Here is a 23,783-nt window from a genome sequence, read left to right as displayed (position 1 = left end):
TGTATTAACCATATGTAGCATCGAGGCTGTAATTACCGAGCTGTGGCTCTGTGTAACCCCATAATAGCGATGTAATGGATGGAGACTTTCACATTTAGGTTAAATCACGCTGACTTCAAATATGCGACGCTTTTCGGGAGGTGCTCCAGCAGCCGCCGGGGGTTCGCTGCTCAGCGGGTGGATCATTATTTTGGAGAATGTTTTTAAGGCTGAACTTTGGCTCCGGGAGCATCGCACGTCCGGGAAGCAGGTGCTGAGCTGACCCCTCACTGCGTGACGCTCCCCCGCGTACTCCCAGCTCCTCACGTTCCTCCAGAGCAGTAATTAATTCTTTGGGAAATGACCCCGCATGGAGGGAGCGGCAGGAAGCGTCCGGCCGCTGCTCCGGGAGATAAGGGATGCGGAGCGGGGAAGGGCTGCGCCCAGGCTGGGTGGTCGCTGTGCGGAGCAGCACGGATGCGGGAGGCTCCGGCAGCTCCAGCCTGAGCAGCTTCAGTTCCTGCCCTGGAAAAGGTTCGGAGGGGCCTCCGGAGGCGGTGGAGGCAGAGCCCCTGGGGCAGGGCTGTTCCCTCGCACTTGGCTGGAGAGCAGCTGCGCACAGCCAGGAGCGACCGGCATCAGCAAGTGCTGGGAAAACGTGTCCCTGCTATGCGGGATAGGGTCCCACAGCGGGGAAAGCATCGTGTTCAGCCCTGTCATGGACTGGTTTTACTGCTCCGGTGATGCCCCACCTCTCCCCGTGCCTTTGGGAGGCCGTCACTGAGGCTCCAGCTACCGGAGCACCGGGAGTTTCACCTGCGACTCCTGGAGAGCAGCGGCTAAAGAGGGAGCTTGTCAGAAACTACAAAAAACGAGGGTGTGAATGTTCCGGGGTGGGAAGGGTTTTGCTGTCATCCCTGCCCTGTGTTAGGGCAGGCAGCTCCCAGGACTCCGGGGGTTCAGGCAAGAAGGGGTCCCCTCCTTCTCCTCCGCCGCCCCTGGGGATGTGCCTCCCTCATGGGTGTCTAATCCCTCTCAGCGTCGCTGCAGCTGATCCAGAGCAAACGAGCAGTCCTACCCTACCCTCGGGAAATCTGCCCGCGGCCGTGAAGCACTCGAATCTCCACATTGCCATGGTGTGTGCGAGCAGGGAACCCCCATCTCTCATCTGCAGCCCCCCGGGACCCGCAGGCCAGGACCAGCCCCCAGCAGCCTGCCCAGAGCCCTCCTGGTGCTGCTGGCCCTGTCTGCTGCCCTGGATGCTGCTCCCTCAGCAGCACACGCTCCTTTCTGCATCTTTATTTTTGAGGCTTCCTCCGTGACGAGTACGGTGTTGAAAGCAGCTGGCAGGCTGGCAAAGCAGCATTTAAAAGAGACAGAGAAAAGCACTCCTGTCCTTTGGAGCTGATTTTGCAGCAGAAGGAGGGAGGGGGCGGCTGAGGGGCTGCAGGCCAGCCTGGGCCCCGCTGTGCTTTTGGCACAGATCTCTGCAATGTCGATCCCAAAAAGCAGGGACAGAGCCAGCCTGGCACAGGGCTGGGAGCTGTGGTGGTGCCTCTGGTGCTGCTCTGCACGTGAGCTCCCACCTTGCTGCTCGAGGTTACAGAGGATAGGATAGGATAGGACTATTTCAGTTGGAGAGGACCTACAAGGATCACTTAGTTCAACTGCCTGAGCAATTCAGGGCTGACCAAAATTTAAATCACGTTGTTAAGGGCATAGTCCAAATGCCTCTTAAACACTGACAGGCTTGGGCCATCGACCACCTCTCCAGCAAGCCTATTCCAGTGTTTGACCATCCTCTCAGTAAAGAAATGCTTCCTGATGTCCAGTCGAAATGTCTCCTGACAATGCAGGTTTGAACCATTCCCATGCATCCTGTCCCTGCATCCCAGGGAGAAGAGCTCAGCACCTCCCTCTCCTCTTCCCCTCCTCAGGAAGCTGCAGGGAGCAATGAGGTCGCCTCTCAGCCTCCTCTTCTCCAAAGGAGACAAACCCAGAGTCCTCAACCACTCCTCGCACGACGCTCCTTCCAGCCTTTTCACCAACTTTGTTGCCCTCCTCTGGACACATTCAAGGATTTCAACATCCGTGTTAAATGGAAGGGCCCAGCAGAGAGTGCAGTGGGATAATCCCTGCTGACACCTGGCCGTGCCGTGTCTGGTGCACCCCGGGATGGGCTCTGCCCTCCCGGCTGCTGGAGCAACACGACTCACCCCCAGTCCCTTTCTGCAGGGCTGCCTCCAGCCTCTCCTCTCCCCCTTATGCTTATGAGGCCTCTGCTTGTGAAGTCCTGAGATGTTGTAGGAACTCGTCATGGTTTCCACACACAGCTGGGAAAGCCACGTTGTACACCGGGAATGTGCCCCCACAGAAGCTACTCCACAACCTGACACTGGGATCATCACACACTGGTGCTGTGAAATGAGAGCCAACACTTTGACTTGCTGATCTGTGTAAACATTACCCAGCAGGACAGATACATCTTGTTTATTTACATCTGTGCTCTGTCCTCCCATCAAAAGGAGGACAAGAACAAGGCAAAGAAAAGAGGTGTTTGCTTACATGTGCCACCAATGATCTTGAGGAAAAAACAAGGAAAAATGGATGCATGCCTTAACTGCTTGGACAACCTGCAAAGCTGACTGTTACCTAGGGATTTTATGTGAAAATAGCTATTTTGATGACAGTACTGTGTGAGAACTGAAGTGTAACTTCAAATACTACTGAGACATCCTCCCCCCACACTGAAGCAGCTGGTTGAGCCCAGCTCAATCCTGCTTGGCTGTCACCTCAGTGCCCACAGGAGAGCTGCCAGCTCCAAGCTGAGACCTAACCTGTGTTTGAACCCAGCTCTACCCTTTCCACCTGCTCTGCACTCAGAGTTCAAGTTTTCCAGTTCAGCTCTCTGTTAAGGTGTCAGGACACCACACCAGAAGCTGCTGAGTGGCTTTCCCAGCAGCACCCTCCCAGCAGCTGCTGCCGTGGAGAAACACCCCTTGTGTTCTCCATCACAGAGCTCCAGCAGCCAGGCAGGAGTCGGCTGGGAACCCAAACTCAGACCTTGGCCTTTGCCAGGTGACTCTTGGCACCTGCACTGGTCCCGCTGTTAAATTTTCTGCTTGGCAGGAGTCTCTGAAGGGGGCTCTGTTTGAGTGTGTTTTCCTCTGCTAAAGTGGGCCAGGTGGGGGACTCGGGCTTGCTGTGCAGAAGCTGCAGGAGAGCAAGATCCCTGGCTCTGTGTGGGTTATGTGGGACTGCTCCGGTGAGATCCCTGCAAGCTGAACCGGCTCGGGGTGGGTGTGGAAGTGTTTGGCTGTGAGTCAGTCAGGGATGTGTGTCCCAAGGGCCCAGACTGGGTCCTGTCCCTCTCACTTTGCAGTGCAGGCACAGTCCCTCCCTTTCACAAAGCTCCATGCTGAATGTACAGGTGTAATATGCACATTCAGGGTAGCTCTGGATGTTTGGAAACAATAGATTCCTTTTCATTTCTGTGGGCTGGAATTTACCTTGGGAGCAACTGTTGAGCTGGATAATGCCTTTCCTTTCATGGTATCTCACAGACAGGGACACCAGGGATCTTTAGAAATAACTTAATTCTTTTCTATGCTCTAGGTGCCCAGATCCATGCATAGCTGGTCACAGTCAACTTGAATTTATCTTACATTTGAAAACACACTTGGTAGCCCTGGAATCAGGTTTGTAAGTTGCTTTTCTCTACACACTTTTGCATTTGTTTTTCTGCTTTGTTTTGTTACAGATGGGTGCCTTAAAAAGCCCAGAGTTTGCCTACACACCTCCTGCCTCTTGCTTGCTGCACAGCTTGGCACAGCGTGGTACCATCCATGTGCAACTCTTACCCAAGAGTCAGCTGCTCAAACAGGGAAAGATTTCTGAAGATTTTCAGGGATAATGCTGAAGGAATCAACCTTTTATTCAAACACACTGTTGTTTGCAGCATGCAAATAGCACATCCTGGGCATCCTGGGAGAGGATTATTCCAGGTTGTTCCATTTATTTCTAACCCCAGTGGCATGCATGGTGGTGACGGTAGAGTTTGCTGAGGCCCGAGGTGACCCATCAGCCATGTGGGTTTTGTTGTGCAGATTCACTTGGCTTGTGGGCAGATGAAAGGTTTTGGGCCAGTTTGGTGGAGCACAGTAGCTCTCCATCCTTTTAACTTTTAGGACTACTGACATCAGCAGAAAGTCACAGAGGTGACCCTGACCAGAGCATTTCCCGAGAGTCCTCTTTGCTTTCACATCACCCAGCACTGTGCAGCCCCACACTGTGCAGGGTGTTTGTGGGCAGCAGTGCCAGAGCTGAGCACAGCACGGTCATGGCCCTGCATGGGGACTGCTGCAGCTCTTCCCTTCTCCCTGGGGGATTGGAGACCTCAGTGAACTGCTGTCTTCCTCAGAAATGAGAGTTTCTTCTTCCTCATGGCCAAAGGGATTTGGGAGGGAGACACAAGATTCACTGTGTGCATTGCAGAAGGTGCCACCGCTCATGCACCTATAAAAAGAAAAATAAAACAAGGGGTTCTGCTTGGCATCCCATGAGAAATGTGGGACTGGCAGTGCCCTCCTGTGTCTCCAAACTCAGATCCATTACAGGCAAATCCGCTGCAAAATGCTGCTTATAAACTTGGCAGGCTCTGTCTTAATTATGTGCTCTTGCCTAAACTCCCAAGTCCTCCCAGTATCCCCAGGGAGGGAGGCTCTGGGAGATCCTCACTGCTCTGGGCTTTGTGGTGCACTACAAAGATTAAGACAGCCATGGCAATCTGTGAGCATGAGGTGATATTTGTAAGAATCCAAGGAAAAAACTGCCCTTTTCCCATCTTGTTTCAGTCCCTTTGGGCAGACTTAGGACCAGAGTCAGGCAGCTGCTCTTAAGTTGTGATTTTAGAAGCACTTTTCTTCTTTCTTTGGCACAAAGAACAACAACAGAATCCATGCAGCCACAACTCTTTCAAAGATTGATCTTACAGTTAAGGAAGAGTGGAGGGAGCAGAGGGAGGAGGGCAGCAGGGACTGGCCCAGAGGTGCCCAGTGTCCTTCAGAGGGCTGGAGAGAGGGACAGTCCCTGGCTGCTTCTTCCCTCTTTCCCCACGGCCTCCCTCCCAACCCTGGTGCTGAGACATCCTCCCTGCAACTGAGAGGGAGCCAGAAGGTCCTTCCTGTATCATCGTTTTCCTTCAGTGCTTTCCATACCTCCATTTTTAAGGAAAGACACCAAAATCTCACTCTGATTCTCTTTGCTTTCCCAATTTTTCCTCCCCATCTGAATTGCACAGGCATTCAAGCAAACAAATAAATGTAACGGTCTCCATCCCATCCCAAATCTTTGCCAGGGTGTCCCATGTTGTCAATGCAGGCTCAGCCTGGTTCAGGGAGTGGCAGAGGGCAGCTTAAAGCTGATGAAATGAAGATCACCTGAGCTGTGCAGGAACAGCCCAGCCCTGCAGAATTCATTCACCTGTCCTCCTGAGGGAGGGATGTCCTGAGGAGTAATGTCCTACGTACTTAATTCCATCAGAACAGTCTTGTCCATTTGTGCTACTCCAATGCTTGCAAGAGATGCAGATTATAGAGAACTTTTTGAAGGACTGGAATGCAGAGGCTACAATGCTTTGAAAACAGAAACATGACCAAAGCCAAATTTTAAGACCAGAGAGGAAGAGCTTAAGGAGAAAAAAAAAAGGAGTTAAGAATTCAAATGTGTTTATTTTCCAGCTAAAATTAAGCTGCATGTTACAGGGAAATGCGTAAAGGAATTTGTCAGTATTTAAAGACTTCTGCTCTTTGGATTTTTTTCCCCTCTGCCAAATAGTTAATTTAGGCTACAGTAACCAATTATTCCTACACAGTGCTGGAAATGGTGGCAAGCAGGACTTGTTTCACCACTGCCAACAATCTGAACATTTCAGCAGCTGTAGAATTTTTAAAGAACCAGGTCTGTGGCATAAAAGTGGCCAAACACAGGGTGGAAAGAAGAAATAAATGTGATTCCTGTGCTGGTGAATTCCTGGGAACCTCTGGGTTAACGGGAAAAAAACCAAAGAAACAAAACCAAAATAAAAAGAATAAAAAATTAAAAAAAAAAAAAAAAAGAAAGGGAAAAAGGGAGCAGAGGAGGAAATAAAATGCAGACTGGTTGTTTGTGCTGCTCCAGTCTGGGCAGGAAGCTGGTCTCATGACAAGATCATGACTCCAGTTGTGACATGTAAGAGGCTGCTTTCCTGAGCACGTTCCCGGGATGGAATGGTTTGCCTGGCAGTTACCCCTCGCCAGTAGCACAGGAGACTCCAGCTCTGCCCTGGGATGGCTGGGGAGGCAGACTTGGAGGGAGCACTGCCCTGAAACCATTTCCTAAAGTTTCAGGCTTTGCACTGCTGTTTGGGCCCTGGGAAAGTTTGAGGAGTCAGCCCCTCTGACTCCCTCTGTATCTCCTTTAGTGCTGACTCTTCCATTCCCTTGGATAAAACACGGTAATTAAAGGACAGAGGCAAAATGAAAGTGAGCCCTGTGCTGCAGGGTGGCACTGGGGCCATTATGGACAGTGCTATTTGTGTCCTGCTTATTTTCCTAATTCACTTGTGCTTATTTTTGATGGCTTATTTTGTTTTTTCTCCAGAAGTAACACACGTCAAAGACAGCTTCGGGTCAGCATCGCCTGTGGGATGATAGTGGTATGGGCACAGTTCTCCTGAAGATGTTTTTCCTGGACATCTTTTTTTAGGTGGATGTGTTCCTACTCATCTTCTGAGTTTACAAATCCTCATTTTTGCAAGTTATTTAGCATACATTTTTTATAAAATCCCCTTTAAAATATGGAAAGAACTTAAAAATAATTTCACTTTCTATTAAAAGTACTGTTTTTAATTGGGGGAGAAAACAACTCCCAAGGTTTCATTTGTGAAGACCAACATAACACTGTGTGTGTGCATGCAAACAGGCAGGAAGGAGATCAAAATTATTTCATACACAGAGAAAGCTTATCTTAGTTTGTGCTTTTTCCAGTTAAGCCTCCTCACCCCATCTGCTTCTCTGTATGATTGACAGCTGATTGCACTTCCTATTTCTAGCATGTTTTCCTGTCAGGTTATCCAGAACTGCTACCATTGGGTGCCACCAGGCTTCCCTGGGGAAAATGACCCCATTCAGCCATAGGGCAGAGCCTCCCTGCTCCCAAGGAATCCATCACAACCTAGGGCACAGCTCCCTGGAGGTTTCCAGAGGGCAGAACTGCACCTTCACCAGTGGGGCAGAGGTGGTTCAGGCTCACCTGGCTCCAAAGGAGTCAGAGCTGCTCTGGGCTTCGCAGCTCTGCCATGTAGCAGAATGTAGCTGCCTCCTCTTGGCTCTGCCAGCCTGCAGAAAAGTTGGGATGGGCCCACGTAAAATAATTGGTACAGCTGTTTTTACGAGGGTTTTTTCTCCGTTTTTTTTTTTTTTTTGCTACAGCAGAGACTAAAAGGGACAGAAATAGTTGAGAGCTGGTTTTTTCTTTCCAAGCTGATGCTGTAGCACAGTCAAGATTTTGATTGAACACCTGCCATAGGGTGTGGTTGGAGCTTCCATTTAGCTCTCCAGGGTTCCAAACCTGATCACTCAGGTATTGCAGCAGACTTTTTTTTATATCAATTGTATGGGTACTTGGACCATGGCATTGTAAAGAAGTATTTAAAATACGGGGTTGATCAGGTGAGTAGACTGACAGCACTGAAGTCCATGACTTCACAGTGCTGACCATCAGCTACCAGCTAAAATACAGTGAATTTATTTATCTCAGCCACTGCTTCTATGCCCACAGCCTAATGAAAAGCATATGCTCACTAGATTAAGGACATGTAAATTTGCCATCACAAATTCACACACTGGAGCCTAATTAAGTGGAATTCTACTGCCTTTGTAATTTTGTGCAACCATCAATTTTGTTCCCCTTATGAAATATTTTAAACATTTTATGATGTGTATTCATGCCAAGAACTGAGCTATGTATTTTTGTTGATGTTGGGTGACATCAACAATACTAAATTTGATTGCCAGGGTCCCTTAGTGTGAATCCATCCTTCAGCAACAGAGGAATCTCCTTGAACTCTGAAAGCACACTAGCAGGGCAAGTCCCTGTTTAAGGATGGGATTTATATTCTAGGTGCTGCCCTCGACCACTAGAGAGTACAGATGCAGTACATACCTTTTTGATCTATTCTAGGAAATAATTCCTGATAATTGTTACCGACATCCAGGAGAATCTCTACACTTCCAGAGCACTGGAAGTCCCGTGCATTTCCTGGTTTTAGACAGCCCCATCTCCTGCCTGCCACACACAGACACCATCTGTAGCAGCTGCTTTTCCAGCAGTTCAGGTCGGAGAGCACACTGGAGCAGACTGTTCGGATGCTTGGCTTTGTGCCATCCATCAGTTTCTGTTTATCTGAGAGGAACGTGGCCACCTGGGCTTTCTGTCCCCTGTCCCTCAGCCCTGGGCAGGCAGGACACATTGCACAAGTCTGGGCAGAAGCACCAGGGTGATGATTTCACACCATGAGCTGTAGGAGCCCTTTACAGTTCAGTTCCTGCACAGCAATGCCCTGCATTAGTGGCACAACAGGACAGGAAATAAATTCTGGGTTCCCCATTTTTTCCAGTTTCTTCTGTTCTGACAGATTTGAAATCCAACAGTTCCACTTCTGTCTTCTTTGATCTGGCTCCTTTTCTGTCCTGCAATACTTATGTGGAAATGCTCTCTCCACTTCTACAAAGATGAAAATCCCTAAGAATATTGTTCAGGGCCTGCAGAGGGGAAAATAAAAAGTGCAGGAGAGTCCCAAACCCTCGAGAGAAAAGAAAAAATTTCTAGAGAACATTTGTGACTTTTAGCTCAAAGCACCAATTTCACCACAGCCAAAAATTGTCAGTATAGGATTCAAAATGTCGTTGTTTTGGAGGGTTTTTGTTTTGTTTTGAGAGAGATGCTTATCTCCTTACCTAGACTCTGGCAGCGTGCTTCTTAGATCCGTGAAGGGTGACCTATAAATCCCAGCAATCACTTGCCAGGTTGCTCAACATTTGCATTTCAATGTGGTTTCTTCATTTCCACTTCCTTTTTTTAGATGTAACATTTACACATTTCAGATCTGCTTTAGGCTTCCCTTGCCTGTGTGTTGCTACAGCTGCAAGAACTCTGAAAGTTGCCATTCCTGCCACAGAGAAGTCTGGAAAGTTGAGGCAGGCATGAAGGCTGATTATACCTCCCTCTGCCAGTTTTAGACTTTAGAGCATTACCTAGAGAAAAGCAGTATTCTGACTCTTAAAAGAACCCTTTAATTTATGGCTTATTTTCTCTTTTCAACCCAAGTATCAAAAGCAAAGCTCAGTCTTCAATTCTGACTCAGAATTCCCTCCTTCTTCAGAGATATCAGCACCTCTTGAGAACATTTAAGGTCTTCCCCAAGCCAAATCTGGGCAATATAAGACCAAGGTCTGAAGAAGACCCAATCAAATACACCTCACCCTTTGTGCCAGAGGCCAAGTTCCCCAAGGGAAAACTCTCTTTGGCGATCAGATCACTACTCCTGCAGCAGTTGCATCCTAAGCCCTCTGTGGAGCCTATCCCAGCCCAGTGAAAGCTGCTTGCTACCAAATATTGCAACACAATCCTCCTGCCCTTCTCACTTTGAGCACACAGGATACCAACTGTTATTTTCCTTGCATCCCCTTCCTGCCTTGGCTTCTCACTATTGTCTTCCTTCACAGAACGTCACCTGAAAGTTTTGCTGCTTTCCTCATAGCTCTGTACACAAAACCTGTGATTCTGCCATATCACATAAACCTTTTTACAATTTATATTCTTGGGGTGATTTAAAGAGAACAATCAAGAGCAGAGCTGGTGGTGTTGATGGCACTTTCATTCTAATTAACTTAATTCTAAGTATAAAAAGGCTATTCCTGGCTCAGTGATCAGAGTTGTAGTTGCCTGTTTGATTAGCAGTTATGGACCAATATTGTTGTATAATAAAGTGTGTCTGGCTTTCCTAACTCAAACTAAAGTACAGGGGCTCTGGAGTGGTTCAGAATGCAGTCTGTGCTGCACAAAGCATTTGGTATTTAAGACACAGCACACATGACCGTGCTCAAAAGCATCTTTAGTACCAGTACAGCCATGAGAAGGAACAAGTGTGGTACTAACAGGAGGAGTGGGAATTGCAATTCGCCCTTCGAAGTACTCTAAGACCAGCTTTAAAGAGTAAAACTAGAGCCTACACCGGCAGCTGGGAGAGAGCTGACAGGCAGAGACTATCTCAATGGCAGGTCCTGCATTTGAACAAATTCTACACTGCCAACTTCAGACTGACTAAAATACAGCTGTTAAATACTTACCATTAATTACACAGTCCCTTTAAACAACTAGCTCCTGTGAAACTGTACCAGTATCTGAAGTGGACTGCTAATCTGATCAAGCCTCTGAATCCACTGTTACAGATGATAGAATTCTTATTTAGATACTGCACTGGCAATATTTACACAGTGTATTAGCAATAAATCTAATCATAATCATTGACATAATCCCTGTGTCCTACTTCTCACACCTAGCTGAGAGCCCTCCCTTGACTACTCTGTCATGGTGTGTTACAGAATGTTCAATAATTACATTCCTGTCAGAGGAACTGCCAGTGCAACTCTTCCTTTCTATCTACTGAGATCAATCATCCAGATTAACTTTAAATGCCATTAGAAGTAATTTCAAGTCACTGTAACATACACTGAACTGGATTTCTGGGACTCAGGCAAACATGCAATTTGCTCAATTCAGCCTGAATCACTGTCCAGGATCTCCAAGACATGAACAACTTCAATGCCACCAATTCAGACACTCCCAGTAAACTAGACTAATTCAGGGAGAACATCTTTTCTGGAAGTGGAACAATTATCTCCTAACAGTAGGGAAGGTTAAGCACATTAGTGGACAAGATGATAAAAAAAGTAGTTTCCATTCATGTTGCTGTAGTCTGGAAAATCTTTTACCACAAGAGCAATTGAGTTTCTAAGAAGGAGGTAGCTCTAAAAAGACCCGAGCCAGAGATCAACCACTTGTTTCAACTACACTCACTATCTGGTTTAGGAAAATCCACACAAGACAATCTTTCTTTTGAAGGGTAATGAAAACTAAACTGCTGCAGGGTTAGGGCCACTGTCACACATCAGATGCTGCCACACCTGCCCTGGTCAGCTGAACAAATCCTAAACAGAAGTAGTTACGTCTGCAAAGGAATGAACTGATTCCAGAACAACTGCTCTTTGTTTTATTGAATGGGTGAAGCAGAACCATAATGCAGGTATACTTAAATCAATTGTTGGTCCACTCTTATCATCAAAAAGAACTGATTTTTTTTTCTAATAACATCAACACAAATGGAAGGAATATGAAGCATCATAATAGGAACTTTCAACTGTATGTGACGTTAGACCGTGACCAGATTGGGGCCACTTCAGGATTTACAGACTGCGCTGCACAGATCAGCCACACCAGAGTTATTCACCTCCCAATCAATAAAGTTCTGGGCAAAGGATCCTTCTGAGCCATCAACATGAGATCAAAATGCCATTTGTGCTACTAGAGTCCTAGGCTGATAGAAGTATTTCTATATTTAGTATTTTACTGAAGAATATTTACTATCCTCTCTGAAGTTACATATAACCATTATAAATATTTACATCAAACATATACAGCTGGTTCATAATATACAACACAACAATTTAGCTATAATTTTTAATCTTCCAGTGTAGAAGTTTCAAACAACATCTTGCTATTGTAATTTCAATTCATCTGGTTTGCACAGGCACAGGCAGTACAGGGCATTTCAAAAACTCATGTTACATGATAAAAAAATGGAATGATATCACTTTAATAACAATTACTCTGGGGAGTGTTGCTTTGGTTTTTTTAAGCAAGCAAATTTCAACTTCTAAATCCCATCTGGTGCTACTACTAACATTTAAAATAGTCTTGAGAGGGGGAAAAAATACTTAGAAATAAATACACCTTTAAAAAACTTCCACAATTAACCATGTCAGAATATTTGTTTTCCACACAGGTTAAAGGAGACCTTGCTCTTCATCATCTTCCTGTGCTGAAATACAGTGCAGTTCAATCCATTCTTATCTTCTGATTTGTCATCCTATAAATAATGCTGTCATAGCCAGGATCCATGTTCCAGAGGTTGTAGGAGATAACTATCACAGCCAAAGCCAGCCCTATCATCATCCACAGAACAATGTTGAAGATTACAGAGTAGTCGTAGTTATATGGATAGGCAAGGTTATATGGATTTTCTTTTTTAGGCTGCAATAAAGAAAATATTTATTACTTTAAAGTGAGCTTGCACACCAAACATTTAGAGTCCATCCAAAGTCTGAGCAACCTAAATAGGAAAGATGCATTTTTGTCTAGACAAATCTGATGCAAGGGCACAGATTGCAAAGAAGTGATTATGTGAGTGGCATCAGTGGAATCCAAAAGAAGAAGTTGACAGGAAAATGAAATTCAAAGTGCTGAACCTGGGGCAGAACAACCCTGGTGACAGCACAGGCTGGGGACTGAGCAGCTGGGCAGCTGCAGAGAGGGACTGGAGCTCCTGGTGGACAAGAGGAATAGGAGCCAGCAGCGTGCCTCTGGAATGACACAGGGCAACTGCACCCTGGACTGTGTCTGGAGTCCAGCCAGCAAGCCAAGGAAAACATGTATTCCCACAGCTGGGAGGCAGGACTTGCATGCTCTGGGAGGTAACACAGAAAGGCAAATTCTAACAAGGCATAAGGGGAAAAGTTTTCACCATGAAAGTGGTTAATGATTTGGAGCAAGAGAGGCTGTGGGACTTCCAGGGATGGACTTTTCAAGAACTTGGCTGGAGCAACCTGATCTAGCTCCTAAATTAGTCCTGCTTTGAGCAGTAGGTTGGACTGGATGACCTCCAGAGCCCTCCTCAACTGAAGTTACTGGATGATTAAGTGAAGATCAAGACAAGTAAGTAAGATGCACCCACATCTAAGTCATAATCAGTATGCTAGTACTTAAAAAAAAGTTACACTCAGGTGAACTGATACAATTTTGATCACGTTTAATAAATGAGATGTAGAAAAATGTGGCTCTACTACCTGTGAAGCCTGGAGAATGGACCGAGTCTTCCTTGAGAGGGGAGAGTTAAACTCCTTCACAGCCACCACTTCTACTACTGCATTCCCACCATACAGATTAAACATCTCATCTGCAAACTGGAAAAGAAAAGGTGGTTTAATTAAAAGCCTAGACTGTAGCCAGGAATTAAGCAGAGTTTTGTTTACAAGATGTCCTAAAACATAAGATGGCAGCTTCAAGACTAATTATGAGAAGCTACAAAAGTTAACACTATTTTAGAATTTCACTAAGAAAGTCCCAACTTTCACCTGGTCTTTCAAACCCCCAATCACTGTTCAGCAGACTGTAGCTTATGCCCGCTTTCTGGGCTGAAACTTACTCTTTTATCCCTTTTACACAAGGCACATCCCCACATCATTTCCTAATTGCGTGTCTGTCAGCTCCAACAAAATATTTAGGTTCTCAAACTTCCACTAAGAATCTATGAATCTGAATGTTTTAATCTGGTCTAAATGCTAATATGTCTAATATTTAAATATATTTACTTAAGGTCAAAGAGGCCAAAGAGCAGTGCTTAGAGAAAACAAGTATTCGGCTTAACAAACTGATGTTTTTGCACTTTTTCATCAAGCTTTGGAAACTCTCAAAAGTGACCGATCTTAATAAAAATTTAAATAATGATTATGTAAGACCTGCTGAAGAATTACTTTCTTGCACTCACTGATGGATGAGCAGCAGCTATTTTAAAGTCTTAGAAATTTAAATTTACATAGCTTTGTGGGCAAGGGTAAACTAACCACTGCACCCTGGGATAAAGATATTTCTGTATTTCTAAGAGCCTCTTTTTGTGAGACATTCTGGTGGGTTCAAAGGCAAGGTGTTTGTTTAAGAAAAACAAATGTATCAAATCATGTTGATATATATACACCTCTACTCCTTCATGCAAAATATCTAAACACATTGTAGAATCATGCCAACACTTTCCAGAGAGGCAAATTTTAACATTCAATTTTATAACTAAGCAACTGCATTTTAAAAACCAAACAACAACAAAAACAAGCATGAGACAAACCATCACTAATGAAGTGATATCGCACTCCTTTGTAGTTAACACAAAAATTATTTTCTTAGTAGTACCGTGAGTTTTGTTCATTAGGTAGAAAATGTACCTTTTGCAAAGAGTCTACAAGAATTTGAGAGGCATCCTTGAACTGCTGAGAGTCTTCCCCATATCGTTTTCCAACCTCTTCCAAACCAGACAGTTCCAGGGAATACAGGTCTGGAGAGTGATCTTTGGCTAAGTGCTTGTGTCGAGACAGCTTTGGCACACCATTGAGGGCAGGAAGAAATTAATTCATATACAGGTTACTTTAAAAACACATTGCACAAAAATCAATTTACTTGGACTAATCCAGCCTCACTTTCTACCATCATGTTCCATATTAATTAGGAAATAGAATTCTTGCCAACTTAGAAGATGTCTGTAACTGTTTCTTTTTTTAATTCTACAGAAGAAAGCAGATGATCAGTACGTAGCATCTGTTCCTAACATGAAGTTACATACACATAATAGAGAGCTGGACTAAAAAGAAATAACATACTTATTGACATCAGAATCCTTCTTCTGTAACTGCCATGAAAATAAAACTCAGAGACAACAAAAACACGTAACTATAAGACTTAAGATAGCAGCATTTCCTTGTCAGAAGCTGGCCCTTGCAAAGCTCAGTAGGTTGCAACTTCTACCTTGCTGTTGCCCATGTACAAAAGTAATTTATTTGAGGAATATCATCCAATTGTCAGAAAATCCAACCAATACAATGCAAAATATCTCAAAGGAGAGTAGTGACATTCTTGCATTTCTACAGGTGAGAAGATGCAGCACTGATATTTGCCTGCACAAGACAACAGTCTCTGAACACAAGGAATTTAATACCATCTTCCCAACTACTTAACCTGCAGCCTTTCTAGCCTGCAAGACAAAACCAAGTTGTTCTACCCCATTTTCTCAAGAGCCCCATTTCACTCCACTAGCCCTTCACCTAATGTGAATTTTTCAGTTTTTCCACGACTCCTACTTCAGTAGTTAAGGGCTGCAGCTTAAAGGACTCACAGAAAAAAACAAACCAAAACGAAACAAAGATCCACACACCACCGACCCACTAAAACAAACCCTAAACCACAGGAAAAAGACAGCAGCTTTGTAAAAAGATCCTCAGAATTAAAAGCTCGCCCCACCATTGGAGCATTTCTACCACCATCACTATTCATGGTACAAAAGTCACTCCAGTCTTTTCAGATAAAATGATATTTTGAAGTAAAATGGTGGACAGGGCAAAGAATATGTTCTTAACTACCATTATACTTCACAAGTAAGGCAACAAAGAAAGCCCCAGCAAATTCTTCACTGAGTATTTCCCGTGTCTTTGGCTATGGAGAAACAGCAGCTCAGATCTCCCCGTTCTGACCAAACACAATACAGAAGAAAACCATAGATTATTAAGGTTCTCATTCACAATTGCAGTGATGGGGCTGATATAAAAAGAATGCATTATTTAAACTGATGGAACCAGCTGATGACACACTAGAATATGTATCACTGGTTGCCAAGCATCCTGGCTATGGCTTCTCTGCCTTTAAAGGTCTCTGAAGTTTGTGACACAAGACAGGGGAAAATGTTTCAAAAAACCTTACCAGGCTTGCAATATCATGCAGGACTTGAAGTTCTGACAGAAAAAGCAAGTCAACCTGGGGGAAGAGGCAGAAAGAGACAGGTATTTTCTTTGATGAAACCCAAGTTAGGGAAGCCTTGTTTTGTTGCTAGTATTTTATAACAGTTGTCTGCTACAACATCAGAACACGCTAGAAGAAAAGAATTCTTTCAATAAAGTTACTTAGAAAAAACAGTTTGAACTCTATTAATTCAGTTAGAAAAAATTAGGAGTGGGCTCTCTTAGGCAAAGAAAGAGGGAAGAAAGTGAGAAAATGAGAAAAGCACAAGCTAACTAAGAATATTAGAAAAAAACCCCGTAGACGTTCCCACTGATGGATGATTTTTTACCTCGTTGTTCCTGCTGAGGGAGTTGAGAGGGAGGGAGTTGAGGACGGAGTTGTCCTGGAAGAGACGGTTCCGCAGCTGGCGCAGCGTGACAGAGAGATCCTCAAACACGGCATTGGCCTTGCCCACCATGTACACCCTCTGCAGGAACAGCCACTGGTCACTGACAGCAGAGGCTCCTGCTCAGTTTCTCCAGTCACACATTAATAACCAATCATGCTTGCAATCTCCAATCCAGAATTTCACGGGATCAGCTGGGTTTGCTCCAGCCACACAAGTGGAAAGAGGTTTCACTATCTGGAACACGTGGAACTGGGAGTGAAGCAATACTCACTTCCTCACTGGGGGCCAGCTGCAGCACCACCGGCGTCTCCTCAGAGAACAGAGTATGGATGGCATTTGCAACACTGTCCAGACTGAAAGGAACAGCCTGGAAGACAAAGTCTAGTTTGAGTTTTGGGTTAAACAGGGGCTACTGATCTTAACTAAAAAAGTCTGGAAAAGTAAAGGGTATGCACATTTCCAAAGTGGTAATAAATAACAGGAACCTACGTGCAAAAACCCCCATCACCTGTGTTATCTATGAACAGATTTTATTTGTGTATGTGGCAGACACAACATATTCTTAAGAACTCCAAGGGACCATGACTGTGAATTAAGAGGCTTATTTACGCTTAGAGTATAGCCTTGTTTATCAGTAAAACAAGACCAACAAATATAGAAGCAATGCAAAAGGGGAAGCAATCTCGCTGCAAACGGAAAGTTATGAACCACAGAAAACTGATGGGTGAAAATATACCAGCAGAAAGACAAACTGCTGAAACGAAAAAAAGACATATAAAAAAACCTACTAAAAATAGAAGAAATGCTAGCACAGTATAGTGCCATTACTGGCAAGCTAACAGAACTGTTTGTAAACAGTTATTTGTGGGTTTTATCAGAAAAAGAAGCAGAATGGCACATTTTCGTTCTCTACTTAAAGTGTCCTATGACAGAAGAGGCAATGGCAAAAATTTAAACCCAGGAAATTTTAACTTAACACAAGAACAAAGTTTTTTGCTCCAAGGGTAGTCCAACAGTGGCAGGGGTTGCCCAGAGGTCATGGAGGGGTTGCCCAGAGGTCCATTTGTGGAGATGCTCATATCCTGACTGAACACAGTGCTGGTCAGCCTGCTCTGGCTGATCCTGCTTGAGCAGGGTGTTGGATGAGACGATTTCCAGAGCTCCCTTACAACCTAAAGGATTCTGTGTTGCTGTAACAAGCCTGAGAAGCCTTAGCAAAGACAGACAGTGACAGGTAAATGTAACATCTGTTGATTTCTTCTTGATACAGTATAATGGAACATTGTCTCTAAGTGGTGTATTTCACAGTCAAGTACTTAAGGAAAACTCAAAAGACCACTTAGAGGGCAATACAGTACATCCAAAAATCAACACCATATAAAATGTTATCACATACTCAGCTGAAGCAAAAACCACAACAATTCTGATTTTGAAATATTAAGTTAACATGAGAAGAAGTGGATTGGTACAAACATTAAAATTAGCTGTCTTTCAAGGAGAACATGCTTTGGTCAAACAAGTTACTGAACTCAACACAGGAAGCCCTAGGTGATCTCAAAAGCCTCCTACCTTGTACAGAACCTTGACTACGTATTTGATCTACACAACCTGATCCATCATTTTAGGAGATATGCAAACTTCAAGTGAAGTAGGAAATAAGTGAACATTAGGGGCTACAGCAGAGAACCATGTACTTGTCATTAGACCACAGGAGTCCCAGGAACCGCAGGACAGTTCCAAATGTGGATACTCACATTCTCAATGGGGTAGGAAAACCCTTTTACAGGCAACTTGTCCACACCCTTCACTGTCACCAGTACAGTGGCTCGTGGTCGGTGAAACAGATCACCCACTGCCAGCCCAGGCCAGGGGAGGTCCTAGTGCAAAATAGCAAAATAAGTTGTACTTCACAGGCAAAGAGAAGAGTTCTTCCCAGCAAAACAAACTTATTGTTTGTTTTTAATAAATATTAGTTATTACAGCAAAACAACTTATTCTGTTAATGCCTCTGTGCAGGACAACCTATTGGAAATTTCATGGTAATACTAGACTGCTTTCATCTTGAGTAGTACCTCAAGTCAACCATGAAGGAACAGTTAAGTTTAAAATCTGCCAGTAACTTCATAGCAAAGTCTACTAAGAAAACATTATATATAACGGATACATGAAGAGTTATTTCCCATAATTAAATTATAAATACTTCAGTCTGTATTTAGTAAGTGAAAGCTGAACTTAAAAAACCCACTAACATCTTGACATTCTCAGTACAAGAAAGAAACGGGGTGGAAAGGAAGGGGAAGAGAGGGAAGTGTCAATCACAACAACGGGCAACTAAACTAAAATGTACAAATTTGCACAGAAATACAAAAAGATTTCTTAGTAGCTTACTACAATTACAAATGAGTAAGAGCACAGTGGCTACCTGACAGGTTTATTCAGGCACAAAACACAAATTCATCTGTCTGGAATAGAGGCAAACAGATTTCCCCATGTGTGTAAATGACGTAACTGCCCCTTTTTTTTGAAAGCCAACTTAATTGTGTTTTAGAATTAAATGTCATTGACATTATGAGTTGTATCACCTCACAGAAACAGAGGAAAAACCTTTTAAAGCATCATCAGGGACAAAAATGGGGTTTGGTTTTGTTTTCCTTTACCAAGGGAGGAACATTGAATAACGCTTTATGAGAATTCCCAATGTAATGCATTAAGAATTCCAAATTCTCTACAGCAGCCTTGCTGCACTGTTTATGTTCCTGGACCAGTTAGTTTATGTTAGTTTATGTTCCTAGACTACAGCTTTGAGCTGAGCTGCAAAAGGAGTGCCTGGGCCCCGCAGTACTCTCCGTACGAGGGCTGGAAGCTGCCGTTGATCTCTGCCTTAGGGACAGCTTTCAGTAACTCTCAGTTCCAGGGCTGAACCGAATAATCATTCAAACATTTCCTTCCCTGCCTGCTTCCAGGATTGAATTAATATTAATAGAGAAATATTTCTAAAGGATGCTACAGACTCATCACAACAAATGAATCCCAAGCTGTGGCAAAGGCACAGAGTGAGTACTGAAACACTTTTTTCCATGATAACTATGATATATCTCAGGATGACCAGGATGCCAAATGGACAGATCAGGTCAAACCCCACTGTTTTTCTGGGTGTCTTTATATGCAACACACACAATACCATTCAATACATTGGGTTTTCTTGCTAAAATGACCAAAATTTACTCCTTAGTCGTACTACTCATACAAGTTTGTTACTAGTTTGATTACAAAAAAGCAGAATTAGTTGACAGCATGGTATTTTCAAATTCCAAAACACAGGCTAAGCAGCCTTGCATTCAAACCAGCCTTATCAGATCTCTTCCCTAGCTGATGTATGGAAGAAATGAGAACTGGCTGCCCTCACCAGCACTGTGAGAATGCCTCAGCCTGCAGATTTCAGTATCTGGCTGCACACAGACACTGCCAAAGATATCTGGCTATTAGACTTTAATCTACTGCTTCAACAGCCACTCATCCCTGCTGAAGCCCAGCAAAAAAATTCAGTAGGCAAGATGGAATCAATACAAGGGCTCCTGCTCACGTGCCCCACTTGAAACATTGCTAAAGTTGTATTCAAATACCTACTGTGAAGACACACTAGCACAAATCATGTTTCCACGGTTTTGGACTACTTCCTAAGTAACCAACCTACTTGTTCTAACTCTGCTCAGCAGACAGGCTTGCTGACCTGAAAAAATGCCTGCCTTGCCAAGCTATTTCTCACAATCTTCAGAGTACTCAGGAGCAGAGCCCTACAGAGAGCTTGTGTGCAAGAAGTGACAGTGGTTCCACAGATTCTCAGTTTGTGATCATGGATGGAGGGGATACAGCATGCAGCTGGGTCTCAGAAGAACTGAGGAACAGCACTGGAAAGTCTCTGCAGGCTTCCTTCTACAGCTGGTGACTCAAATGAGCCAGCTAGCACAGCCTCTGGCTACTCATATGACCCACATGGCTCTAGCTTGGAAACCACCTCTGACAAGTCATGCATTCCTCAAGAGAAACAGGGCAATATTTTATATATTCCAGCACATGACAGGAAGATTTGCATGTTGAGTGAGCAAGTCTGTAGCTTTAGAGGTGTTTCACAATCAAGACCTGGAACGTACTTCTTCAACAGAAAAGCCCATGGTCAATGCAGCAACATCCGGGATCCGCTCACCAGGAATCGGCCAACTTCCATCTCGGAAAACAACTGACTGAGGTGATCGTAAGATACTGAATTCACCACCACATACACCTAAAAAACAGACATAGAAAGCTATCAGAGCTCCTGCAATCTTTTCCTTTACATAACATGGGAAAAGAGCATATTTGAGCCTTCATTCCTTCTTCCTCTCTCATGCCTATCAGTTTATGCAAAGCCAGGAGTGAGAACAGATCATTTTAATGCTCTGGAATACAAAATAAGGTTTCTATACATCAATGTCTAAGAATGAACAGATCCTTATTAACAAAAGCAGGACAATTATTCAAACAACAGCACAACACAGTGTAACAAGCTGCAAGTAGTGTTACAGTTCAAACCAGGTAAAGTGAACTCTCAGTGGAGCCAGGCAGACTCCAAAATCCTGTTAAGCTCACAATGCACCAGCACAGCTCTGTCTGCTTCCAGGACTGCTTGGCTCAACACCTCTGTTCATGCAGGCAACAGCCAGGGCCACTGAGCCCAGAGCCAGGAAGTCCAGTGGAATTTGTCAGTGCTGGCTTAAACCAGGCACTGCCAGGACAGCCTGGCTCCTGCAGAACAGCTCTGGTGTCCCTGGTCTGCCTCCTCCACCTCAAGACACTGGGAGATGTTTGTCTTCCTTGGATGCAGCGCTGTACCTGAGCTGATTGTGTGGAGCCACAATCTGCAACACTTCTCATGCCAGGTTTTCACTCATCTGGGATCCCCCTTCACTCTTTTCCCCATTACCTTGAGTAGCAAAGTTGACTAAATGCATATTTCCGAACTGTTTTATGATGACAGTAATTTACTGTGCAATAAGGTTAGAAAGGATTCCACAGAAATGAGAGAAGGGCTTGTTTCAACCTGACTTCCTATCTTAAAAAAGTCACTTAGGCACAGCTGCAAAACTGTGTACACCAAAATTTATATAAATAAATTTTAAAACTTCTTTGGTGTATATAAACAATAACATGCACAATGCAAAATTTCAGGCATATGCTCCCCAATGAACAATCTGAGTGGGTTTCCACTAGAAAACTGATTTGATACAACAAAATCAAGTATCAGAGTAATAAAAAGTTGCAGGCCTCTATGTTCAAGTTCTAATTATACAAGTCTGACTGCACACTTCAAAATTACATGAATAAAGTAACTGTCTAAAGAAAATAAAAGCAATTATTCATATGATCACTGAAAATTGGTTACCAATCCAAGCAGTGATATACAATAGTTTTCCAGGGCATCTACAAATCCAAAGGCTATTTACAAAAACAATGCAACAGTCAACTGATGTGTTGGGCAGCTAAAAACTTCCCTAACATTACTTTAACTAATGTGACCTTGAAGATGCTGTTTCAAAGCCTGGGTCATGATCATGCATACAAATGTTGACAGTAAATCTGAGCTATGTTATGATAAACACACCAAAGGACAAAGTTCTGAGATGCAGCTTGGGGAGGGGGGACAAAAGGAAGGAAAGAGGCCAAACCAACCAAGGTACATGGAGCAGATTCAAGCATTTTTTTATTTAAATTGATGCGTTCCTTGGGTGGCCTGCTACCAATTTTAATGGTGGATCAACCCACATTTTTGAAGGGCGGACATGTTTCCAGACCAACTTCTTTAAGAATTTACAAAATGGCTACAAATCCAGAGGATTTCACATGCTGCTCTCCACAAGGCTGTAACACAGTCACACGTCATTTAGGTCAAACTAGCTTACTTAGGGCAAGATTGCTCAGGTGGGTTAAATCAGAGAATTAACCCCTTACAATTAAATTTCCCTCACTACACTTGTTCAAGATTTCAATGATTAAAACTGAATCTGAAGTTGCGAACACCAGCAGATTCTCTTCATTGCCTAGGAAATAGTTAAAAAATTCCTACCCTGCATTATAGAAAATATACAATATATTATCTAAATTTATATAATAATTTAATGATATAATTATAAAAATAACTTTATATAACGAATTTAAACAATAAAATTACAGAAATTTGTAATTTAATACAAACCAGCCCTTGGATTGAAAGGGACAGGATAAAAGGGTTCGAGCACCGTCTCTGGAAGTGGATGGGAGGAGGTGGGGGCGGGGAGCTGCAGCACAATGACAGGCCCCGGTCCCCCCCCGCCGGTCCTGCACCTGCCACACAGAGGCAAAGACAGCCCCCCTCACCTCCCCCCTCACCGGGCCCCCTCCCCAGCGCTGCGGCCCGGCCCCTCTCCCGCAATCTCCCCGTGCAGCGGCCCGGCGGCTCTTCCCGGTTCCCTCGGCGCTCCCCCGCGACGGCCCGACCCCGCTCACTCACCGGCGACACAGACCGCTGCCACCAGCGCCGCCAGCCCCAGGGCCCGGCAGGCCCCGCCGCGCCGTGCCATGGCCGCCATGAGCCGCCGCCGGGCCGCGCCGCCGGACAGACACCCTGAGCGCCCCGCCCACCAGCTGACGGACAGCCACCGCAGCCAATCGGCGGGTGGTATTCAGCGCAGGTAGGCGGGACTAGGCAGAGCTGACCAATCGCCGGCGCAGCGCTGTCCCTGTCACGGGGCTGAGCGGTCAGCTGTCCCGCCGGGGGCGGAGCCTTTATTTGAGTGGTGTTCCCGTTTGGCCAATCAGATCTCTGGAGGCCTCTGCACCATTTTCCTCCCCGCACTGTAAACCCGGAGGGGAGCGGCGAGGAGGCGGAGCCAACTGACAGCTGATTCAGCCAATCGGAGCGCGAAGCGTCGGTCTTTGCCCCGCCCATGCTAGTCAGTTCGGCATCGTTGGGGCGGGGCGAAGCTTTGATTGACAGCCGGATGCACCATTCAGAGTGCGAGGCGCCGGCTCCACCCCCTCGGCACCCGTGTGGCGAGGGCCTCTGTGCGTCTGTGGGTGTGGGGCCGTGAGGGACTGGCGCAGTGCTTCTCCTGGTTGCCGTCGTCGTCCTCGTCTTCCTCCTTGACCATGCCCATGCCCATGCCCATGCCCATGCCCATGCCCATGCCCATGCCCCTGCCTCTGCCTTCAGTGGTTTCCTCCTTAAATTTTGTTGGGAACATCCATAGTAACACGTGCAGTGACTGCCGCAGCCATGCTCATCTCACTTCAGCTGTCCCTGCCAGTAATAGGAACAGGCAGGAACAGGCAGGTGGTGCACGTTGTTCAGTGTATGTTTCATATTCCTGTAATATGCCATGATCGTCACAATCAAGGGAGGTGATCCTGCTCCTCAGCCCCGGTGAGGATCACCGGGAGTGCTGTGCTCAGTTCTGAGCTCCTCAGGACAGGAGAGACATGGAGCTCCTGGAGTGGGTTCAGCAGAGAGTGACAAAGATGATGAAGG

General features: G+C 45.0%; 1 protein-coding gene across 1 annotated transcript; it reads right to left on the bottom strand.

The window, feature by feature from the left end:
• Nucleotides 1-11,276: 11,276 nt before the first annotated feature.
• ATP6AP2 (ATPase H+ transporting accessory protein 2) lies at nucleotides 11,277-22,872 on the bottom strand. The gene is made up of 9 exons (XM_048289433.1): nucleotides 22,767-22,872; nucleotides 20,395-20,525; nucleotides 17,998-18,120; nucleotides 16,515-16,610; nucleotides 16,184-16,321; nucleotides 15,817-15,870; nucleotides 14,292-14,441; nucleotides 13,143-13,259; nucleotides 11,277-12,330 (listed from the first exon to the last, which is right to left on the bottom strand). Exons 1-9 carry the CDS (start codon nucleotides 22,843-22,845, stop codon nucleotides 12,136-12,138), a joined length of 1,083 nt encoding a protein of 360 aa, XP_048145390.1. The 5' UTR covers nucleotides 22,846-22,872; the 3' UTR covers nucleotides 11,277-12,135.
• Between the last annotated feature and the right edge of the window lie 911 nt (nucleotides 22,873-23,783).

This window comes from Corvus hawaiiensis, chromosome 2 (genome assembly GCF_020740725.1).
Source record: "Corvus hawaiiensis isolate bCorHaw1 chromosome 2, bCorHaw1.pri.cur, whole genome shotgun sequence".
Lineage (NCBI taxonomy): Eukaryota > Metazoa > Chordata > Aves > Passeriformes > Corvidae > Corvus > Corvus hawaiiensis.
The sequence above is the reverse complement of the archived record's forward strand: the minus strand, read 5'-3'. Positions and strand labels throughout refer to the sequence as shown.

Excerpts from the sequence above, each read along its gene's own strand:
- ATP6AP2 (XM_048289433.1), bottom strand. The coding sequence starts at position 22,845 with ATGGCGGCCATGGCACGGCGCGGCGGGGCCTGCCGGGCCCTGGGGCTG. Across the intron at positions 16,322-16,514 it reads AGCTGGCCCCCAGTGAGGAA|AGGGTGTACATGGTGGGCAA; the intron begins GTGAGTATTGCT and ends CTGTTCCTGCAG. Across the intron at positions 12,331-13,142 it reads CCATTCTCCAGGCTTCACAG|CCTAAAAAAGAAAATCCATA; the intron begins GTAGTAGAGCCA and ends TCTTTATTGCAG.